The 23,620-nt window shown below is 34.4% G+C and overlaps 1 protein-coding gene across 4 annotated transcripts in view; it reads left to right on the top strand.

Annotated features, from left to right (window-relative positions):
• LOC125646503 (zinc finger C2HC domain-containing protein 1A-like) overlaps positions 1-2,703 on the top strand; it is a 32,936-nt gene extending 30,233 nt beyond the window's left edge. For all 4 annotated transcript variants that reach the window (XM_048872833.2, XM_048872834.2, XM_048872835.2 and 1 more), the window contains one exon: positions 422-2,703. In XM_048872833.2, the coding sequence (XP_048728790.1) occupies positions 422-671 (250 nt within the window). In that variant the 3' untranslated portion in view covers positions 672-2,703. The remainder of the gene's footprint in view (positions 1-421) is intronic.
• Positions 2,704-23,620: the final 20,917 nt, after the last annotated feature.

A 23,620-nucleotide genomic window follows, 5' to 3' on the forward strand; every position in this document is an offset into this window, starting at 1 on the left:
TTTATCTCCTTTTCATTCTTTTCACATTGCCAATGTATTTCGATTTTCTATTTATTTTGACTGCTACACGTTCATTGAACACATCAGTATTTCATAATGTGCACGGTACTTCGTTTTCAAACAATGATTACCAGAAGTCCTCGATCACAGAACAAACCAAAGACTTCCGAAGTATTCATTTTTCACTACATCGTATTCATCTTTCAGTATACACTATGAGGGGTTATTTACTGAATTTTATTTCTGAAATAATCTGAAGAAGAAAAATCAGTCAATCCTAGATTCATGTATTTTAAATAAACCTACATGTAAGCCTCCATAGGCAATTCAATGATAAAGGCGAGAAATGTAGTTACAGAATATCTATACAATGTTGCATGTAGTCACATTTTTTTTTTAAAAATTTGTTTTTCTTAAACAGAGGCGCTAATAAAGGCACCAGTTCTCCGGGCGTGATTCATTATGGACTGAAGGAATCCGAATCCGGTTATTACAGCAGTAGTTCAGACAATGACCACATCAATTCATATACAAATGTAAATCAAGAGAGAAGGAAGAACTCTCTAGGAAAAGGAGGAGCGAAATTTTGTCATGAATGCGGAACAAAGTATCCGTTATCGGAGGCCAAGTTTTGTTGTGAGTGTGGTGTGAAAAGAATGGCCCTCACGTAGTAGATATAGGTAATGTGTGGATCTATGTAATCAGAATGTTTCCAGGGTCACTCAGCTGCCATGTGTTATTTATAGCTTGAATGTATTTCAGAAGTATGTACTAGATAAAAATTGAAATATATGCATGTACAATGTACATGTACATTTGACAAACATTATTTTTTTGTGCAAGACATTGTATACTGGAATAAGTTTCCACCATTCATAAATTTGATAGTAATTAGAGATAGATATTCAACTATACATGTGTATGTGTGCTGTGTAATGAAACCGTATTTTTTTTAAAAATACAGAACACTGCAGGGTAGATAAGGTTATAATCTATCCTCCCTTCTTTCTCTCGTTACGTCATTGTTGTTTACGGGCCAATTCAAAAGGAACACACTGTGCCTACTGTGGAATAATTTAAATTCGTGGAGGCCAATTTTCGAGGACTGGAAATTTTAATTTTTCGTTGGGTTGTAATTCCGTGGATATTGTTTCTGTACATTGAAGAATTGTGTAACTTGTTTTTTGTTGTGGTACTAAAATTCGTGCCCACGGAATCTTCGAAAATTGAACTCTTCCCTCCCCCGAAATCTAACAATTGCACAGAATATCTCTCTAACTCCACATATAAGATGCGGGGAGGTTTAAAGGAAATTAAATAAATGAAAAGAAACGAAATAAATTCCCAGTATACGATAGTCATGCTACAAGTATTATACATCTCGTTGTTTAATGTTATCTTAAGTAGCTATCAGACGTACATGTATAGTCATTCTTTTATAACGTAGATTCATCAGTTTTCGTGGATTTGTCAATAAATACAGATTTGTCGAAGTCTAATTTCGTGGGTAGGTGCTCCGTGGTTTTTTATTTATTTATTTTTTGTATTGGGTTGAATTTTGTGATCTGACACAACCATGAAATTAATTGTTATTCAATGAAAATGAGGAATCCACATATTATAAATAATTTGCTTGGACATTATACATTAAAATATCATTTTGAAGTTGTTCTATGCCCGTGTATATGTACATTACAGATACCGTGAATGATGTTCAGTGATATTTTCTTTCTGTTTCTTGTTTTAGAAGGTTAAGATTGTTACTTATATTTTCGTAACATGTTGTATACATAGTGAGGTTGTATGATTCGTTAATTTACCAGTTCAATTTTTTTCATGTTACAATGTGCTTTAGCTTATCCGTCCAAACTTTCAATGCTGTCGTAATAGTACTTTGTGAATGTAAATGCCGTGAGGACTTTAAGGTATTTTTGTGTTATACAATTAATTGTATTCACCTTGTCCAGATGAGGAACTATAATTCACTTGAATAACTTCTTTAGAATGTTTTTCCCGATGTATTTCTGTTACTGTAAGTGGACCACATAGAAAGTATGAATGGTCCTCAATCCTCGCCATTTGTGACGAGAGAGGCTCGTCATTTCGATGATGTTAATGTGATCAGGCTGACACGATTTCCTACTTCGCTCTGTCATTGTAAGGCCCCGTTTGATAGTCTAATTCTGTTGGATATGTATTGTTCGATTATTGAGTTACAGGGGTGTTTGGTATTAATTATTCTTCCACCTCTTAAAAAAGAAGACAGATAAAATGTATGTTTCACTTGACCTGTCTGGTCGGACTGTTAGTACATGAATTTATATGGGTTTTTTTTTTATCGGTTTGTTCCTTTTTTCCAGACTGAAACACAGATTTAGACTTGTTCAGTTTGTAATATGTCGCACTAATGTATTAAAATGAGAAAGCTGTTCTTCAGGTACATCCGGATTGCATGTTGAAGCCACAGATCATTAAGTTTTACGGTTTTAGGCTTGAATATCACATTTTCTAGGAATTTACAGCAACATTAATGTTGGACCAATTCACGTTACTTTGTACTTATTTATTGTCTACATCAGCTTCATTTATTTTAAGAATTTATTTTTTCTGTATGGTTCACTTCACTTTCCAGCTGTAGATACAAGATTGATATTACGGTAGGGTTGTTCATGTATCAAAAGCCAATAAATATGCACGTTTAAACAGTATTTTATTATTATACTAACCAGTACTTGGTTGCATAGTATATGAACAGGTGAAGATAGGGAACAGTGATCAATCCCATAAATCCCATAAAAGATACAAAATTAAGAGGGCAAACACGGATCGTCCCTTGGACATACTAGCGGTGGGATCAGGTGCCTAGAAGGAGTAAGCATCCCCTGTTGACCGCTCACACACGTTGTGAGCCCTATATTAATTATGCGTACGTACTCGCTATTGGGAGCAGGTGGTGTGTGATATCCTTGTTTCTCCGATGCCTTCAGTGAAAGTCTGGGTTTTGAAGAAACGGATTATTTTGTATCCGATAGCGTTTCGGTTCTGAGCACAACACATACATTGGTTCTGAGCACTACACATACATTGGTTCTGAGCACAACACATACATTGGTTCTGAGCACAACACATACATTGGTTCTGAGCACTACACATACATTGGTTCTGAGCACTACACATACAAATAGCATCTTACTGTCATACTCAGCTGCATATTCTCTCAAGGTGTGAATTTCCGTGAAACGATTTAAATAAGGACACTTTACATGAAACCCGTGTTACTTATGCCTCCGTAATGGGAGACTCGGGGGGGGGGGGGGGGGGTTAGTTTGTGGTCGGTTTGTCTGTCAGCTAAAACTTTTAACTTTGGTCATAACTTTTAAATAGATGGTGATGGGGCTGTCATATTTCAATTGTGCATTCCTTGTTTCAAGCTTTCTTTTGGTACCAACATTTCTGACTCTGTAATCTTTAGGTTTGACCTAATTTTAACCATGAATGGTTAGTTTGATACCAACAGTTCTGACCTTATGATCTTTAGATTTAACCTACTTTGGACTATTTTAACCTTGACTATTACTTATGAATGGTTAGTGCTAAGGCTTTCACTAGCGGATTCGTTGTAACACAATCTTTGAGTATCAATGTTTTTGATCGCGTCAACTTCACCTTAGGGTTTGACCTACTTTTGAAAACGGTGTCCGCGGCCATTATTAACTTTGCTGTCATTCGGGGGCATCTGTGTTTCACAAACATATCTTTTTGTCACTAGTAAGCATTTTCATGCCATTCTATCCGTACGATTACGTTCGAGTAAAACAATTCACACCATAGCATAATTTGCGAAGTATACAATTTTGGAGATTGCAAATACGTATATGTATTGAATTTTGTTCTTCAATCTTGAAGATTTATTTTTCATCTCACTATTGGTACATGTTCATATATAATGGGGTATTCAGGTAGAAGGTGTTGAATTGTTGCCATTTATCTACAGTTGAACTTCCGTATCTCGAACACCGATATATCTCGAATACCATGGATATGTCGAAGTGATTCGGAAGTCCCAACCACTTATTCTTTAAGTATTTTGCCCTCGAATCCTCTATTATTTCGAAGTTTTTTCTCCGTCTCATCGAATTCGAGATAACGATGTTTGATTGTAATTCATATCCTGTGGGGATCCGGGTTAGAATAGGTCCTCAGTACCCCCTTGCTTGTCGCAAGAGGCGTCTAAATGGGGCGGTCCTTCGGATGAGACCGCAAAAACTGAGGTCCCGTGTCACAGCAGGTGTGGTACGATAAAGATCTCTCCCTGCTCAATGGCCATAAGCGCCTAAATTTTGCAGCCCTTCACCGGCAGTGGTGACGTCTCCATATGAGTGAAATATTCTCGAGAGGGACGTTAAACAATATTCAATCAATCCTTATAGCAGCCCCAGATATCATGCTTTCTTTTCTGCTATGAGTCCAGTGGTTTTTCTTATTTGTTGTCTCCTGATTTAGTTATACCATTGGACGTCTGACAAAATCTCATTTAACATTCTGCAAATTTGGTTACGCATTTTTCTTTTTGCCTGGAAACCGAGCTTCGATTCCATATGTCAATGACATGCAAATTATTGAATGGAAGACCTGCTGTGATGCCTCAGCGTTTTTCTACTGTAGAGCGATGCTTTTGTCTTGTAAGTCTAAATTTATTTTCTGCCTTTCTCTAGGGTTCATTCAAATGCAATGGCGTTTCCTTTTAAAATCTCGGGAAGACTATTTTCACCCCAAATTTGACAACATCTTAAATGAATTTCACAGTTTTTGAATACGCTGTTTTTGATGTTCCTAAGGTGCGGACGTGATTATGCAGACACTTTCCAAATAGCTTTTTCCTCATTATTTATAATATTTGTATTTTAAACACCCCAAATGAAATATGTACGCATTACTGTTAGTAGTTCATACTTATTTGCAGCGTGAATTAATTTATGCTTTATCCCTGATCTATGTATTCAAGATTGTTTCATATATTCGCTGAACTCTGTCAGCATGAAACACTTAATCAATTTTGAAATAGTGTTTGAATGTTTAAGAAGTGTTTTATATACAGTCCAATGTCTCCCCTTTACTTTAAATTTAATATGATGTCAGTTTAGTAGGGACAGACAAATAGTATCCGCGACCAACACAGAATCCAATGAAAAAAGACCTAAGGAGTTTCAGATCTATCCTTATTGTCAACAGAACGCTTTCGTCGAAATCGGGCCCCAAGTGGTATTTTTCTCACTTCCACCACATTGTAAGAGACGAAGGCGCTTGAGAAGTTTTTCCATGAACGGGAAACTTAGGCGATACAATATCTTCATGGCCAAGTTCTTGCGACACGATATTTCAGAGCGACAAAGCGCTTTCATCATAAACACATCTTTTAATATCAATATTGGCATTTACTTTATGTTGTTTTGATGTTGATAACATAACCTCGTAAGACATAGAACAACTTAATACAAATTATGCACTATTCTTTTATATTTTCATATTATCGGTTGCGGTAGGCTTATAATGTCGGGGCTCGCTTCGCGACCGAAAGATCCAATTACGATTCTTCATTCCGGCAGCGCGTCAAACCAAAGGCTTTCAGCGTTGGTAGTGACCGTTCCTTCACTTAGAGCCCGCATTAGAAGTGAAAGTTATATTTTTTCGAACGAAAGGTGACGATAACGATCATAACTCAACTTTATAGGGAATAAAAAATAGAGTTATTTAAACATGAACCCCTGGATATATCAGAGGTGGGATCAGGTGCCTAGGAGGAGTAAGCATCTCCTTTCGACCGGTCACACCCGCCGTGAACCCTATATCTTGATCAGGTAAACGGAGAAATCCGTATTCAAAATCAGTGTGCCAAGAATGGTCTAACAATCGGTATGTGACTTTACTGCTACGGCCGTAAACACCAAACATAGGCCAGAATTGGTGGCACTTCACCCAAAGCTTATGGTTTTTCTACATAGTGAAAATTTATCGAGTGAGACGTAAAACTACACACAGACAAACAAGAATTTCATTATTCGACACTTGCTCATCAAGTTATAAATATCAATCTTAAAGAATGGCCATTGATTGCAAGTCCGACATCAGGACAAGTTATATAGGGAGATCAAAGAGGGTATAGAAGAGGAATGATCATGACCTGTAAATCAAACAAGAGTAATAAAGCGAGATGAAAGAGATTCAAAAGGAAAAATGATTATCGAAATATAAATAAAAAAGACAGCAAAAATATTATTCGGCATCAAAATCAATATAACATGCTAGCAACGATTGAGGTTGCTTGCAATCTAATTAAAATCATACTTCTTAGATCCGTGCCGTATACTCTACGTAAGTAGATATGACATAACCCGATTAGGGGTCATGTTCACAATGCACTGTTTACGTCGACTGGCGTTATATTCCTCGCGTTAATTAAGTAACACATCTTGAAAACTATTCAAATCGTACCCATCCCTATTCATACATAAATCGCAATTCACAATTTAATCTGGGTGTATTTTACATCGTACGTTTGTTGTTTGTATAGACATAATAGATTAGGCATTACTGCTAAAGTTTAAAATTCCTTATGTTAGAATACACAATTTTATAGTGTGGAATAAACTTCACTGCAACTTGTTTATGAATTGCCGGGAACCGCCTAAATATCCATCATTGTCTATGGCGCAATCTAACTGGCTGATAGTTCTCATAAATATTTCAAGCGAAAGGTCATGCGGACATGATCCCCTATGTGGTTATGTCAGATCCTATTGTAGCAATTGTGAGCGTATTTTAGGATCTGATTTTAATAAGATTGGGTTGATTGGTGATCAAAGCGGTCGCGTCGAAATTGTGGGGTCTGGGCAATACGACATTACTAAGTATACAAAGTTTTCAATTGCAGCCTTGTAATAGGTCTTTGCAATAAACCGGATGTTTTCAACAGGACATTTCATTTCATTGAGACAGCGACAAATGTTTAACGATGTGAAAATCTTCAAAATGCTGCGGTATTCGTGTTAAGATCGAATACTAGTACAATAAGCGATAGAAAACATCGAACAAGCGAGATTATGTGTCTATTTTATGCAACTGATGTATGCAGCTCTTAAGCTTTTCAGAATATAGATATTTCCATTTAGAATCTACCAAGCATCAGATATCCCTTTTTCGCACTATAAACGATCATATTACGGAAGCAATTAGACTACATATAGACTGAATCGATGGACAGAAACCTGGTTTTCTTTATCCAATGAATAGTTCTTGCATTGTGTTTAGATTCTAATTTGACAAATAGGACCTGCTTCTTACCATGATCTTTTCTAATGGTATATCTTGAGAAGGTATATACATGTGCACTTTTTTGCTTTTTAGCATACATATGTTTATTGTTATTCAGCGAATTTCAAGAATTTAAAGATATTACAATTTCTTTTACACAATGGAAAACTCACTCTCTCTCATTCAGAAGCTGATGACCTAGTGGCGAGGGCGCTGGCTTCGCAACCGGGAGGTCCGGGTTAAATTCTCCATCCCGGCGACGCTTGAAACTTAAGACATTTAACATAGGTATATAGTGACTTCTTCAGCAAACATCTGGCATTAGAAGCCGCAGGTCGAACATAACCTTACAATAAAAGTCCTGTATCACAGTAAGCATGGGCATCATAAGGAAGCCTCACTGTTACAACCCTAAGCACCCTGCTTAGGTCCGAGTATGTGGCACGTGACCAAAATCTGACGAAATTTCTACACGAGTTAAAACTTTTCGAATGGGATGAAAAACAGTTTAAAAACAAATCACTCCGAGGGCTGAATTTCTGAATGAAAGGTGAAGATAATATTCAGTAATTAATGAAAGGTGAAGATAACGAACAGTGATCAATTACATGACTCATATAAAGAATATAAAATAAAGAGTTGGGCAAACACGGAACCCCTGGACACACCAGAAGTGGGATCAGGTACCTAGGAGGAGTAAGCATCCTCTGTCGACTTGTCACACCCGCCGTGAGCTTTGTCTTGGTCAGGTAAACGGAGTTATTCGTAGTCAATATCATTGTGCCAAGAATGACCTGACAATCGGTATGAAACACCTCAAACAACAATTAGACCCAATGATAGGTTGTATTGGCAAACTAGATCATTGTAACGACCATAGAATTTGCGAAATGCTGACTTTAATGAGACTGTTAAAATCCCTTAACATCAACTTGTTTATCAGTAGCCTGCCTCGGTTTGAAAACTGATCATACACAGAACAAGCTCTTGCATATCTAACAAGTTGAGAAATATATTCACCACATACAGGTGATAATGGAATATTGTTATATGAATATGTGAAGTTAACGGTGGAGAAGCTGAACTCGCGTATGTCAGTTTGCCGTTAATATTCATTTTTGATAAAATACCTAAGTACGAAGCAGTTGTGGAGGACTGTGGTGTCTTTCATTTCTATTTCACTTGGATATATTCGATAAACAATAAAAAATGGATATCGGGCAAACTTAGGCCCCTGAAAACTTCCGAGATGTGATCGTGTGCCTAAGAGGAGAGGAGTAAACACCCGCTGTTACCCGGTCACATTCGCTGTGAGCCTCTGTCTGATGGATATCCCTTTTTATGCTTCTAATAATGATAAAATATATGAAAGTTAACATAATTTTTTATCTTTTTTATGGATTTCTCAAATGTCTAAAATTCTGTCCTAATTATGAAGACATCTTTACATGCGATTTTCTATAATCAGATGCCTGAAATAGAACCAGCAGATATTGGGATAACTGTTATAAAAACAAATACAATCAGTCTCAAGAAAACGCAGTGCATGATAATTGGTACATAGAAAAGATTAAGAAATTGTAGAAAACTATCGATAAAAGTGGACAATTTCGCCATTGAAAATGTATCATGTGCAAAACTACTTGGTGTTTATATTGACAGATGTCTCACGTGGTCTGAACATGGTGAAATTTTATTTTTTTTTAAACTTCCAAGCAAAATAGGTGTGTTATCTAGATTATGTTCATTCTTGTCAACGGAATTATTACTGAAAATGTTTAATACATTATTGTCTTTCCTCATTTTAATTACTGTTGTACTGTTTGGGGCAATGTGAAAAACAAGGATGGTCTTTACAAATTATGCAACTTCAAAAGCGAGCTGCAACATAATGATGCAGCGAGTTAGATGGGTGCCTCTGTCGGACTATTTTGTATATAGAACTATCATTCTTGTCTTCAAAATTTTACATGGTGTAACCCCCGATTATTTAGATGTTTTTCAGTATGTTCACGAAATTAGCAGTAGATCTATCAGATTAAGTCAAAGTAATTCATTATATATCCAAAGGGCAAAGACACAATATTTTAAAAGATCTTTTACAATTTACGCCTAACAGTTATGGAATAATATGCCAGAATTTTTTAAATATTGCAACTTTCGAATTTGCTTATCTAAGAATTTTTTTTTTCATCCTGGAAATTGAAAACATATAGATTTGTTTTTGTTTATTTTTAGTTTTATTTCATTAGATATTTCATAGATATGCCCGATATCTATTTTCAGTTTTAAGTATGTAGATAGCATAACATACCTTCATTTACTATTTGACATTAAATCTCTGTAATACTGCTGTCTGTATACATGTTTTGAAGACCACAATGTAACTATTTTTTTTAACTATTTGTGCTATCCTGTTTAGATAAAGGACATCGTCATTATTAAACCTGGTGGGATTCACTAGATCGACAATAGGTCAAAGTTCAGGAAATATAGCTTTATAAATCTGTCTGTTTGCTATTAAAATGATACATAAAGTCGACCAATGTATAGGTCTTGTTGTTTATAATCTTTAATCGGTCGATATTCTCCATTAGTCACAAATTTCATGATAAAGAAGATGATGTGCGACAAATAAGTGTCCACTTGGACAATGGTCCAGTTGCTGCTAGCTGAATAATATTCATTTAATTCCTCGACCAAATTTGCCATTAGTAATGTAACAGGATATCATTTTATATTTTGAAATCCAAAGCTAGAGATATAAACTTATTCATATTCCCTGGCACTCAGACGTTGATATGGGATATGTTATTATATGCAACTCCTAGCTTTGTTTTTATAGCCGATGAAAATAATCTGAAATATGAACAAAGTCGATGATAATGTGCAACAGTGGTACAGTATTATAGAACATTTAATTTTCAGGGAGCATGTTTTCTCCAGTGCTTTAAAGAGGTTATCATTGACAATTTCATGCAGATGTTTAAAAGGTACACAGAAATGTTGAAATAATGTTTATAATCGTAGAATGTCATTCAGGTTTTCTTTACATTGTGTTTCTTTTTTATTTTAAATAAAAGATAACTTATCCTTCTACGTGACCATTTGACCTCATTAAAATGACACTTAAAAAACTTGCTGAACAAAATCATTCAGCATTTACAATGAAGGAGACCATCTGCCTTCTTCACATGTATTCATCGTTGTATCTCATGTTTGCTGTCATTGCCCTTAATAGACCATCAAATTTCATATCGAATGCGGTTAAATGGATATTTTATTACATACTGGTATGAACAGGTGTTTGTCAAGGGGAGTAACAGGCTGTTACAATGCAGAGTAACAACAGTGTTACGCGATTATCAGGTGGTGCATAGTTTATAATCCCTGTATAAGCTTTGTTATGAAATTCTACCGTACACTCAGTTGACTTGCCACTTATTGGCTCCGTTTAGAGCTAATGTCTTAGTGTATACGTAATCGAAGATTTTTCCCCCTAGATTTTCCATTGGTATTCATCACCAAAAAGACCATTACCCGCACATCTAGTGTCTTGCTTTTTGTTGCAGAAACATGTATTTTTGTCTCTGAATATCATATTTCTCCGATTTGTTTGACGTCTTAAAAGAGTCTACTCATAAACCTCTTAACCATCTGATATTAATAGCTTTCTGGCTTTAGTTCCTCCATCAACAACTTTCATATCTAAATACACCGTGGTAAATGTGATGTTCCTGACTGCAGTTCCGAACATCTCAATATCAGGACGCCGAGTCTGCTAACAATTATCATTGTCAATTTTGTAATTCCCATACCAGTGTATTAATGTACACCTCGTTTAGTGCTACCTCTTCAGACCTGCAGTAAAGGACGCAAAGTTTCGGATTTACCAACTTGTACAAGGTTTCGGATCCACCGACTCATACAAACTTTCGAATCCACCGACTCGTACAATGGTATCCATGCACCAATTCGTACAACGTTTCGCATTCACCAAGTCGTACAAAGTTTTGCATTCACCAACTCGTACAAAGTTTCGGATTCACCGACTCGTACAGTTTCGTATCTACTTATTCGTTCAATTTGTAGAAGTATAGATACATGTATGTATTTGAAGAGTTTTTGGACTGCTTTCATTTATTTTAAAATAGGTACAATGTCAGTAATAGGTACCAGAATAAATTTAAATGACACTTTACCGGTAATTTTATTGATTCTGTACAGTACGTTCTTGGTAGTTAGTACCGGTATCAAACCCTAAACATATATGCCAATATATATATCAAACTATTTAACAATTTAAACTTTAGTTTTAATCTGATTTATAAGAAGTTTTAATTAATATTTATAATTACCAGAATTTCGAACTAATTATTAACAAGCTTATTATATCTAGTTCTGTGTCAATGTTTACACCCTATACATTATGCTATTCATCATACAGACGAGCTCATCTTTATTGAAATGGATACATAATTGCAATCAATTATGGCGTAATTTCATTTTCTCTTGAAACATTAAATTGTATCTCTGCGAGTATTACACGATAGAATGTAATCTAAACGTATGCTTGTTGTTAATTACCCCAAATAGGCCTAGGATTGATTGTCTATCAAAAATGTTATTCATTTAAAAACCAATCTTCAATACTATGCCATGAATTTCGTTACATTCATCAAATCAATGACGTATTATGTTAAAGATACTCTTCAGAAAATGCGTGTACAGTTATATTGGATTGTTCCACGTGCAGTGTAATATTGAAATTGTAGCAAATAACTCTGCAATTTCTTTGTTCATTTATAATTAAAGGAGTGTTTCATCCACAAATTTGATTTACCCAATCTATATCACTACAAAAGTTAAAATCTCCCTTCCATTATATCACAGAACTCACAGTTGTCATTCTTTTCTATGTTGAGTCAGATACACACAGGCTACTGGCAAACAAGTTGATGTTGCACGAGTTTCAACAGTCTCGTTTACAGTCAGCATTTTGCAAATTCTATGGTCGTTATAATGATCCAGTTTACAATACAACCTATCATTGTGTCAAATGCTGTCTGACGTGTTTCATTGTTAAGCCGTTCTTGACATTCTGATTTTGACTAATGATTACTCCGTTTACCTGATCTAAATATAGAACTCACGGCGGATATAACCGGTCGTCAGGGGATGCTTACTCCTCCTAGGCCGATCCATGCTTCATAACAACTGCAGTATGCTGTTCAATTCTTCATAACAACTGCTGTATTGTGTTTCATGCTTCATACCAAATACAGTATGGGGCTACATGCTTCGTAACAACTGCAGTATGGGACTCCATGCTTCATAACAACTGCAGTATGCTGCTCAATGCTTCATAACAAATCAATCTGATTAAAATCAGATTCTAAGATCCGCTCACTAGTGTAGCGACCAAAGTGAGCGGATCATAAGATCTGGTTTTAATCAGATTGCATAACAATTACGATATGGGCTTCGTATGGGGCTACACGTTTCATAACAAATAAAGTATAGGGATCCATGCTTCATAACAAATACAATATCGGGTTCCATGCTTCATAACAAATACAATATGGGGCTCCATACTTCATAACAAGTACAATATGGGGCTCAGTATGGGGCTTTACGATTCATAACAAATGTAGTATGGGAACCCATGCTTTATAGAGTATCATGTGTAGAACTTTTATAACTTGGGGCTTTATGTTTCACATAACAAAGCATTGATGCTTCTGAAACTGATTTTGAAAAAGACTGAGAAAAAAACATATACCTTCTCACAATGGAGAAAAATGAGAATACTTTATTTTGTATTTCTGATAGGAGTTGTGAGATTGATCAGTGTTCGTTATCTTAGTCATATCAAGACTAACAGTATCAGACAAGGCATTAATGTAATAAACAGACTTGTTTAATGGGAGGTGATTATGCCCATTTGAACGGGGTTTAGAATGGATATTGATACTGCATGAAATATGGATTGTGTCGCGGCTTATAAATTTCGAAGAGTGAAAGAGGGATGAGAGAGAGGGAGAGAGAGAAAATAATCTAATCTAGATCGTATAATGTTGTTCTAAAATGAAATCACTGCTATTGATTGAAAACATGCACGGATAAAATAGACTATCACAATAGCAGTAACTGTTATTTACGGGCTTCGACGAAAGCAGCTGTTTTGTTTGACCCAAGAACGGATCTGTTACCCTAAGCCATAATTTTGTTGTACATCTTCATTTTTAAAGTTTTTTTGACTAGATGCACAAGGTTCGTTGACTTGAAATTTTTAAAGAAACAGTAAAGCTCCTTTTGGTGAAATTTTTATCTCACCCCAAATCAACTTATTCCTTTCTAATACGCGATCTAAAAGCGATACATGGATGATAGTATTCAACTTTAAAATGACTGCATGCTTGTCGATTAAAGGCACTTACTTGTATAGCAGAATGATTTTTTGTCCAGGAACAAACATTCAGGGAACGTAATATGAAGTTTATAATCGTTTTGAAATTGGACATAATGCAAATAAATGTATTTTTTGTTGCTTTTACGGAAAACGACTTGTACGAGTCATTTTTACTCATTTGTGAATTCTTCCAAAAATTGGAACAAAATGATCTTTAGTATCCCATTAACAAGACAGTACAATTGCGTACAATTTAAAAAGAGCAACATATACCGAGAATCACGTGATTTGCGTAAGCCAATAGAAATAGAACAGACAATTGCCCAGTCAACAGTTCGTAAACTGCTGACCTGTCAATAGACCACGAGTGAGAGAGTTTGTTTCAACAGTTGGTTCTAAATCATATTGGTTTTTATGTGGAGAAATAAGGTGTACAACAGTGACATTCCCTGCACCAAACAGGATGAATGTACGAATACGAGATTCAAAATTCAAAATACGAGATTCGAAATTCAAAATCTAACTTAACCAATCAAAATGTAGGTCGCAATAGATTAAACGTCAGAGAATATATGCATATAAACTTAAAATATGACAGAAGGCTTTTGAATTTCGAATCTCGAATGAGCTTTCTGGGCTTTCGTATAAATGTGCTTCAATTTCACGTAGTTGTTAAACAATAGCAAATAATTCAGTATATAGTTTTGACAGATCGGTAAAGTTGGCTACTAGTAACCAGCTACTAGTAACTGGCTACTTAAAAAGAGAAAAGTTGGCTACTAGTAGCCAGCTACTTGAACCAGGGAAAGTTAGCTACTAGTAGCCAGTTACTAGTAGCCAGCTACTAAAAGTAAGAAAAGTTAGCTACTTGTAGCCAGCTACTACAAAATATAAAAGTTATAATTACTGATAGCTCGCTACCAGATAAAGGTTAATGAGTTTGAAAATTATTATCAGATTTATTTCTAAAGAGGACGAGGAGTCCTATGATATTTCATGCTCAATTATCCCCAGTTACATAAAGTTGCAATGCAAAATACGAATAAACTTTTTCAACTGAGTGTTTACTTTAAAAGTGATACGGATTGAATTCAGACCTTCAATCATTTGATATACCATCCATTTTGAGATATCTGCTACTTTTACAATTTGATTCGAGTTACCCTGAAATTTCAACATAAGTGTGAATACCGTAAGAAACTTTATGTTTGTATTTATTTAGATATCTGACGAATTTACGACTATACATATGGCAAGAAGTGATAGATGGTGTTTTGGTACACCAAGAATTTTCAGATATCGCTCTTTAGGAAATCAGTTACATTTTGATTATCGGTACAATGAAATTTCAAGATCCGTGTGAATACCATAAAGAACTCCGTGTTTATATCATATATTTAACTAACTTACAACGATACGTATGGCGAGTAGTGATATTGGGTATCGTGATATGTCATCAATTTTCAGATATCACGCTTAAAGAAGTCAGCTACATATACCTTTCGATGGCAGGTAAACTGAAATTTCAAGTTTTCGCAAATATCTTAAGGAACTCTGAGTTTGTATTAGATATCTGACTAATTTACAATTATCTAAGTGAAGAAGGGTGATATTAGGTATCTTTACATGCCATAAGTTTCCAGATATCACCCTTAAGGAAGTCAGCTACTTATACCTTTTGATTCCTGGTGACCTGAAATTTCAAGTTTTTCATAAATATCTTAAAAAACTCCTTGTTTGTATTAGATATCTGATTAATTTACAACAATCCATGTGAAGTGGAATAGTATTAAGTATCTTGATATGCCTTCAATTTTCCGATATCACCCTTAAGGAAGTCAGCTACTTATACCTTTTGATTCCTGGTGACCTGAAATTTCAAGTTTTTCATAAATATCTTAAATATCTCCTTGTTTGTATTAGATATCTGATTAATTTACAACTATCCATGTGAAGTGGAATGGTATAAGGTATCTTGATATGCCATCAATTTTTCGATATCACCCTTAAGGAAGTCAGCTACTTATACCTTTTGATTGCAGGTAACCTGAAATTTCACATTTTTCATAAATATCTTAAAGAACTCCTTGTTTGTATTAGATATGTGATTAATTTACAACTATCCATCTGAAGTGGAATGGTATTAGGTATCTTGATATGCCATCAATTTTCAGATATCACCCTTAAGGAAGTCAGCTACTTATACCTTTTGATTGCAAGTAACCTGAAATTTCAAGTTTTTCATAAATATCTTAAAGAACTCCTTGTTTGTATTAGATATCTGATTAATTTACATCTATCCATGTGAAGTGGAATGGTATTAGGTATCTTGATATGCCATCAATTTTGAGATATCACGTTTAAGGAAGTCAGCTACTTATACCTTTTGATTGCAGATAACCTGCAATTTCAAGTTTTTCATAAATATCTTAAAGAACTCTGTGTTTGTATTAGATATCTGACTAGTTTACAACTATTCATGTGAAGTGGAGTGGTACTAGGTATCTTGATAGGCCATTAATTTTGAGATATCACGCTTAAGGAAGTCAGCTACTTATATCTTTTGATTGCAGGTAACCTGAAAATTAAAGTTTTTTCAAAATATTTTAAGGAACTCCGTCTTTGTTTTAAATATCTGATTAATTTACCAATGCACATATGACAAAATCTGATATTAGGTATCTTGATATGCCATCAATTTTCAGATATCACGCTTAAGGAAGTCAGCTACTTATACCTTTTGATTCCTGGTAACTTGAAATTTCAAGTTTTTTATAAATATCTTAAAGAACTCCTTGTTTGTATTAGATATCTGACTAATTTACAACTATCCATGTGAAGTGGAGTGGTATTAGGTATCTTGATATGCCATACTTTTTCAGATATCACGCTTAAGGAAGTCAGCTACTTATACCTTTTGATTGCAGATAACATGAAATTTCAAGTTTTCTACCAATATCATAAGGCACTCTAAGTTTGTATTAGATATCTGACTAATTTACAATTATCCATGTGAAGAAGAGTGATATTAGGTATCTTGACATGCCATAATTTTCCAGATATCATGCTTAAGGAAGTCAGCTACTTATACCATTTGATTCCAGGTAACCTGAAATTTCAAGTTTTTCATAAATATCTTAAAGAACTCTGTGTTTGTATTAGATACCTGACTAGTTTACAACTATTCATGTGAAGTGGAGTGGTCCTAGGTATCTTCATAGGCCATTAATTTTGAGATATCACCCTTAAGGAAGTCAGCTACTTATACCTTTTGATTGTAGGTAACCTGAAAATTAAAGTTTTTTGAAAATATTTTAAGGAACTCCGTCTTTGTTTTAAATATCTGATTAATTTACCAATGCACATATGACAAAATCTGATATTAGGTATCTTGATATGCCATCAATTTTTAGATATCACGCTTAAGGAAGTCAGCTACTTATACCTTTTGATTCCTGGTAACTTGAAATTTCAAGTTTTTCATAAATATCTCAAGGAACTCTGTGTTTGTACTAGATATCTGACTAATATACAATTATCCATGTGACGAAGACTGATAATAGGTGTCTTGATATACCATCAATTTTAAGATATCGTGTTTAAGGAAGTTAGCTACTTTTATCTTTTGATTACAGGTAAACTGAAATTTCAAGTTTTATCAAATATTTTAAGGAACTCCGTGTTTGTTTTAGATATCTGATTAATTTATTAATCCAAATATTACAAGATGTGCTATTAGGCATCTTGATATGCCATCAATTTTCAGATATCGCCCTTAATAAAGTCAGCTACTTATACCTTTTCATTCCTAGTAATCTAAAATTTCACGTTTTCCGTACATATCTTAAGGAACTCTGCGTTTGTACTAAATATTTCATTCATTTACAATCTCACATATGACAAGGAGTGATATTAAGTATCTTAATATGCCATCAATTTTCAGATATCACTAGTAAGGAAGTCAGCTACTTAAAGCATTTGATTCCTGACAACCTGAAATTTCAAGTTTTGCATAAAAATCTTAACGATCTCTTTGTTTGTATTAAATATCTGACTAATTTACAACTATCCTTGTGAAGTGGAGTGATATTAGGTATCTTGATATGCCATCAAATTTTAGATATCACGCTTAAGGAAGTCAGCTACTTATACCTTTTGATTGCAAGTAACCTGAAAATTAAAGTTTTTAGTTTTTAAGAAGCTCCGTGTTTGTTTTAGATATCTGATTAATTTACCAATGCACACATGACAAGATGTGTTATTAGGTATCTTGATTTGCCATAAATCTCCATATATCACGCTTAAGGAAGTCAGCTACTTATACTTTTTGATTCTAATTAACCTGAAATTTGAAGTTTTCCGTAAATATCTTGAGGAACTCTGCGTTTGTATTAGATATCTGACTAACTTACAACCCTCCACGTGAAGAGGAGTGATATTATGTATCTTGATACCTATTATCATACCTCTTCACGTGGATAGTAGTTTACTAGTCAGATATCTAACAGAAACACAGAGTTCCTTAAGCTATATGCAAAACACTTTAAATTTCAGGATGTCTGGAATCAAAAGGTATAAGTAGCTGACTTCGTTGAACGTGATATCTGAAAATTGATTGCATATCAAGACACTTCATATAAAGCCCAGTAATATCGGCAAAGATAAATTAGTCAGATATCTAACATATGTATTTGAAAATTGATGGCATATTAAGAGACCTAATATCACTCCTCTTCAGGTGGATAGCAAATAATTAGTCTGATATCTAATACAAACACACAGTTCTTTAAAAGATATCTACAAAACTTTTGAAATTTCAGGTAATCAGGAATCAAAAGGTCTAAGTAGCTAACTTCCTTAAGCGTGATATCTGAAAATTGATGGCATAATAAGATACTTAATATCACTCATTGTCATATGTGAGATGGTAAATTAAGATATTGTCATACAAACGCAGAGTTCCTCAAGATATGTAAGGAAAACTTGAAAATTCAGGCTACCTAGAATCAAATGGTATAAGTAGCTAACTTCCTTAAACGTGATATCTGAAAATTAATGGCAAATCAAAATACCTAATATCACATCTTGTCATGTGTGAATTGGTAAATTAATCAGATATCTAAAACAAACACGGAGATCCTTAAAATATTTTCTAAAACTTTAATTTTCAGGTTACCTGCAATTATGAAAAACTTGAAATTTCAGGATACCAGGAATTAAAATGTATAAGTAGCTGACTTCCTTAAACGTGATATCTGAAAATTAATGGCAAATCAAAATACCTAATATCACATCTTGTCATGTGTGAATTGGTAAATTAATCAGATATCTAAAACAAACACGGAGATCCTTAAAATATTTTCTAAAAACTTTAATTTTTAGGTTACCTGCAATCAAAAGGTATAAGTAGCTGACTTCCTTAAACGTGATATCTCAAAATTAATGGCATATCAAGATACCTAGTATCACTCCATTTCACATGGATAGTTGTAAACTAGTCAGATATCTAATATAAACACAGAGTTCTTTAAGATATTTATGAAAAACTTGAAATTTCAGGATACCAGGAATTAAAATGTATAAGTAGCTGACTTCCTTAAGCGTGATATCTGGAAATTTATGGCATGGCAAGATACCTAATATCACTCTTCTTCACTTTGATAATTGTAAATTAGTCAGATATCTAATACAAACTCAGAGTTCCTTAAAATATTGGTCGAAAACTTGAAATTTCAGGTTACCTGCAATCAAAAGGTATAAGTAGCTGACTTTGTTAAGTAAGATATCCGAAAATTGTTGTCATATCAAGATACCTAATATCACACCTCTTCACGTGGGTAGTTGTAAATTAGTCAGATTCTAATACAAATACAGAGTTCTTTAAGATATTTTAAAAAAAACTTGAAATTTCAGGTTACCAGGAATCAAAAGGTATAAGTAGCTGACTTCCTTAAGCGTGGTATCTAAAAATTTATGGCATATCAAGATACCTAATACCATTCCACTTCACAAGGATAGTTGTAAATTAGTCAGATATCTAATACAAACAAGGAGTTCTTTAAGATATTTATGAAAAACTTGAAATTTCAGGTTATCTGCAATCAAAAGTTATAAGTAGCTGACTTTGTTAAGTATGATATCCGAAAATTGTTGGCATATCACGATACCTAATATCACACCTCTTCACGTGGGTAGTTGTAAATTAGTCAGATATCTAATACAAATACAGAGTTCTTTAAGATATTTATGAAAAACTTGAAATTTCAGGTTACCAAGAATTAAAAGGTATAAGTAGCTGACTTCCTTAAGCGTGATATCTAAAAATTTATGGCATATCAAAATACCTGATATCAGATGTTGTCATATGTGCATTTGTAAATTAATCAGATATTCAAAACAAAGACGGAGTTCCTTAAAATATTTTCCAAAAACGTTAATTTTCAGGTTACCTGCAATCAAAAGGTATAAGTAGCTGACTTCCTTAAGCGTGATATCTGGACAATTATGGAGTGTCAAGATACCTAATATCACTCTTCTTCACTTTGATAATTGTAAATTAGTCAGATATCTAATACAAACTTAGAGTGCCTTAAGATATTTGCGAAAAACTTGAAATTTCAGTTTACCTGCCATCAAAAGGTATATGCACCTGACTTCCTTAAGTGTGATATCTGAAAATTGATGACATATCACGATACCCAATATCACTACTCGCCATACGTATCGTTGTAAATAAGTTAAATATATGATATAAACACGGAGTTCCTTAAGGTATTCATACTGATCTTGAAATTTCACATTACCGATAATCAAAATGTATAAGTAACTGATTTCCTAAAGAGCGACATCTGAAAATTCGTGGCGTACCAAAACACCATCTATCACTTCTTGCCATATGTATAGTCGTAAATTCGTCAGATATCTATACAAACATAAAGTTTCTTACGGTATTCACACTTATGTTGAAATTTCAGGGTAACTCGAATCAAATTGTAAAAGTAGCAGATATCTCAAAATGGATGGTATATCAAATGATTGAAGGTCTGAATTTAATCCGTATCACTTTTAAAGTAAACACTCAGTTGAGAAAGCTTATTCGTATTTTACATTGCAACGTTATGTAATTGGGGATAATTGAGCATGAAATATCATAGGACTCCTCGTCCTCTTTAGAAATAAATCTGATAGATAATAATTTTCAAACTCATTAACCTTTATCTGGTAGCGAGCTATCAGTAATTATAACTTTTATATTTTGTAGTAGCTGGCTACGAGTGGCTAACTTTTCTTACTTTTAGTAGCTGGCTACTAGTAACTGGCTACTAGTAGCTAACTTTTCCTGGTTCAAGTAGCTGGCTACTAGTAGCCAACTTTTCTCTTTTTAAGTAGCCAGTTACTAGTAGTTGGTTACTAGTAGCCAACTTTACCGATCTAGTTTTGACTACAGGAAAGACAAGTACGTATTTTTAGTGACATGGTTAATGGTGTTGACATCTGTGGAAGTGACTGCGTGGTCCAACAAAATCGATAACTTTAATCACACTGGACGGGGAATCTTCATTCAGATGCTAATTCTCGATGACATTAAAAGAAGTTCGCTCCTGGGTTTTGTAGTATTGTCAATTTTTAGAGGGAAGTATGTTATTGATTTCTACTTTGACGAAGAATTATTAAAGGAAAACCGCGGTCAACAGTGCTTGTTATTAAGTTACATTGTGTTAAACTTGACCTTTTTGCATTTGCACTTTACTAACGATTAATTCACATAAGTTCAATATTTATGTTGGTATCACCACAATATAGGCAATACAAATCAATAATTATATCAAGTAGAGTAAATACGCACTCATGTCTTCAGAAAATAAAAGATGGCCTTATTGCACTTACATATATGTAATAGACGGAACAAAATCAAACACATGGAACTTTCTTAAGTTCCCTTTAAAAATTTAAGGAAAAACTTTGGTAAAAATTAGTTGACAATAAAATGAAACATATAAACTACATGTAACTAGTGTTTACAATATATAGAATATTCATCAATATACATCCTTTAATGTCAGTTTTAGACAGTCAGGATCTGCTGAAATCTCGAAAAGTCTCATGTAAAACGAGAAATATTTCATTCGGAGATTTCCAGTATCATCGAGTAGACAAAGAAACCACCCACCAGTATACAGTGTAAAAGGGTGAAGACAACAAACATCTCATAAACAATCTCATAAATCCTACAAAGAATGCAAATCTGAGATTGATTGGTTGTATATTGTTCAAGGGGGACATAAATTCTAAATTCCAGGACTCTTGCACCCCTGGCGCCTTAGGGATGGAACAAAAACTGCCCAGAAATTGACCAATTTTCAATAATCTTCTTCTCTAAACTTGCATATCTTTAAGATAAACTAAATGCATAGTGATATAGAACAGGAAGGCCTCTACCACAATTGAAACTTTTAGGGTCTCCGTGGAAGTGGTTCTGACCCCAGGGCGGGGCCAATATTGATATATATAGTGTACATATTTACAATTTATGCCTCCCTTGCCCTTACCTTAGGTTACCTTTGGTGGTTTCTGCACGCAGGTCCATTTGGTCCTCTATATGCAGCTCTTCTTCTAGTCTTTCTTGTGCCATCTTTCTTCCGGTCTAGTTGTATTCAGCTGCGTAATTAAATAACATTTCTTGGTTCTCCCAGAATTTGTCAAGTCTATTTTCGAATTGATGCACTTTTTTTGATGCGATTACATTTTCGCGCAAAGAGTTCCAGATGTCCACAACTAGAACTTTTGAACGAACTATTTACATTACTTTCTACATTTGGTTTACAACTTTCAGAGCTTACTCTTTTTAGATGCGTACTTTCACGATCCTTCTGGCCCACGGTGGGCCTCTTACTATGTACTTGACTTTCCTCGATTTGTCTTTATCATTCAGAGCTTTAGCTTCGCTAAACTTCTTTTTATTCATGTCTCTTTCCGACTTCGACATATCGTAAGTTACACTCAGGCATTTATACTCACTATCATCGGTCGCATCTTTCAACTTCGACATATTTCTCATAATCAATTGTCTATCTCTTGTTTCTTCTAGGGATACCTTCACTGGTCTAAGTTTAATTAGTTCCCCAGAGTTATTTTCTTTTAACTTTCCCCCTAATCTTATAACATTCATAACTTTGTCGGGGTCGGCTTCAATAAAGTTCAATAGCCCAGTTACGATTGCCCTATCATCTTCCTTTCTATCAACAGCTTCTTCTGAGTTAGATTCTTTCATACCATGTATGATAATATTCCTTTCCCTTGTGGCGCTGTATAGTGCAGTATCAATGCTTTGATTTGGATTCAGTTTTTCCCCAACAAATGTTTTTGAACAGCATTTACAGTCTACTGGTACTACTATACCGAATATGATAACGGCATCAGTTCTCGCCTCTTTTGGTACAACTCTGAGGCCGGTTTTACAGTTATAGAACGCACATTTGCTGTTACATTTCCTAGAAAATACAAATGGGACAGAAATAGACACTTGATTTGCTTTTATTTTTGTACTGAACTGTAGTTCACTGTGCCTTTTAGACAATCTGCACTGGTTGCCTATTTGGCTTTTGTCATGATCTATTCAAGTAACTTTTTAAGCATTGTTGAAATAATTGTTCTCTTTAACTTTCTTTTAAGTTGTCGTTCCATACTTCACAAGAGGCCCCATACTTGGTTGCATTTACTCACTAGCTGCATGCTGGAATCAATTACTTGTGATCGTCATTAAGACGGCATGTTATGAGTAAAACTTAGCATAAAATGCCAGAGACAAATAATTATGGGAAGTCTAATAATTCATAAGAAAAAAATAGGTAGGGAAAATTGGTATTCGAACCACAGATATGCAATCTATCAAAACTT

This window comes from Ostrea edulis, chromosome 6, assembly GCF_947568905.1.
Source record: "Ostrea edulis chromosome 6, xbOstEdul1.1, whole genome shotgun sequence".
Classification (NCBI taxonomy): domain Eukaryota; kingdom Metazoa; phylum Mollusca; class Bivalvia; order Ostreida; family Ostreidae; genus Ostrea; species Ostrea edulis.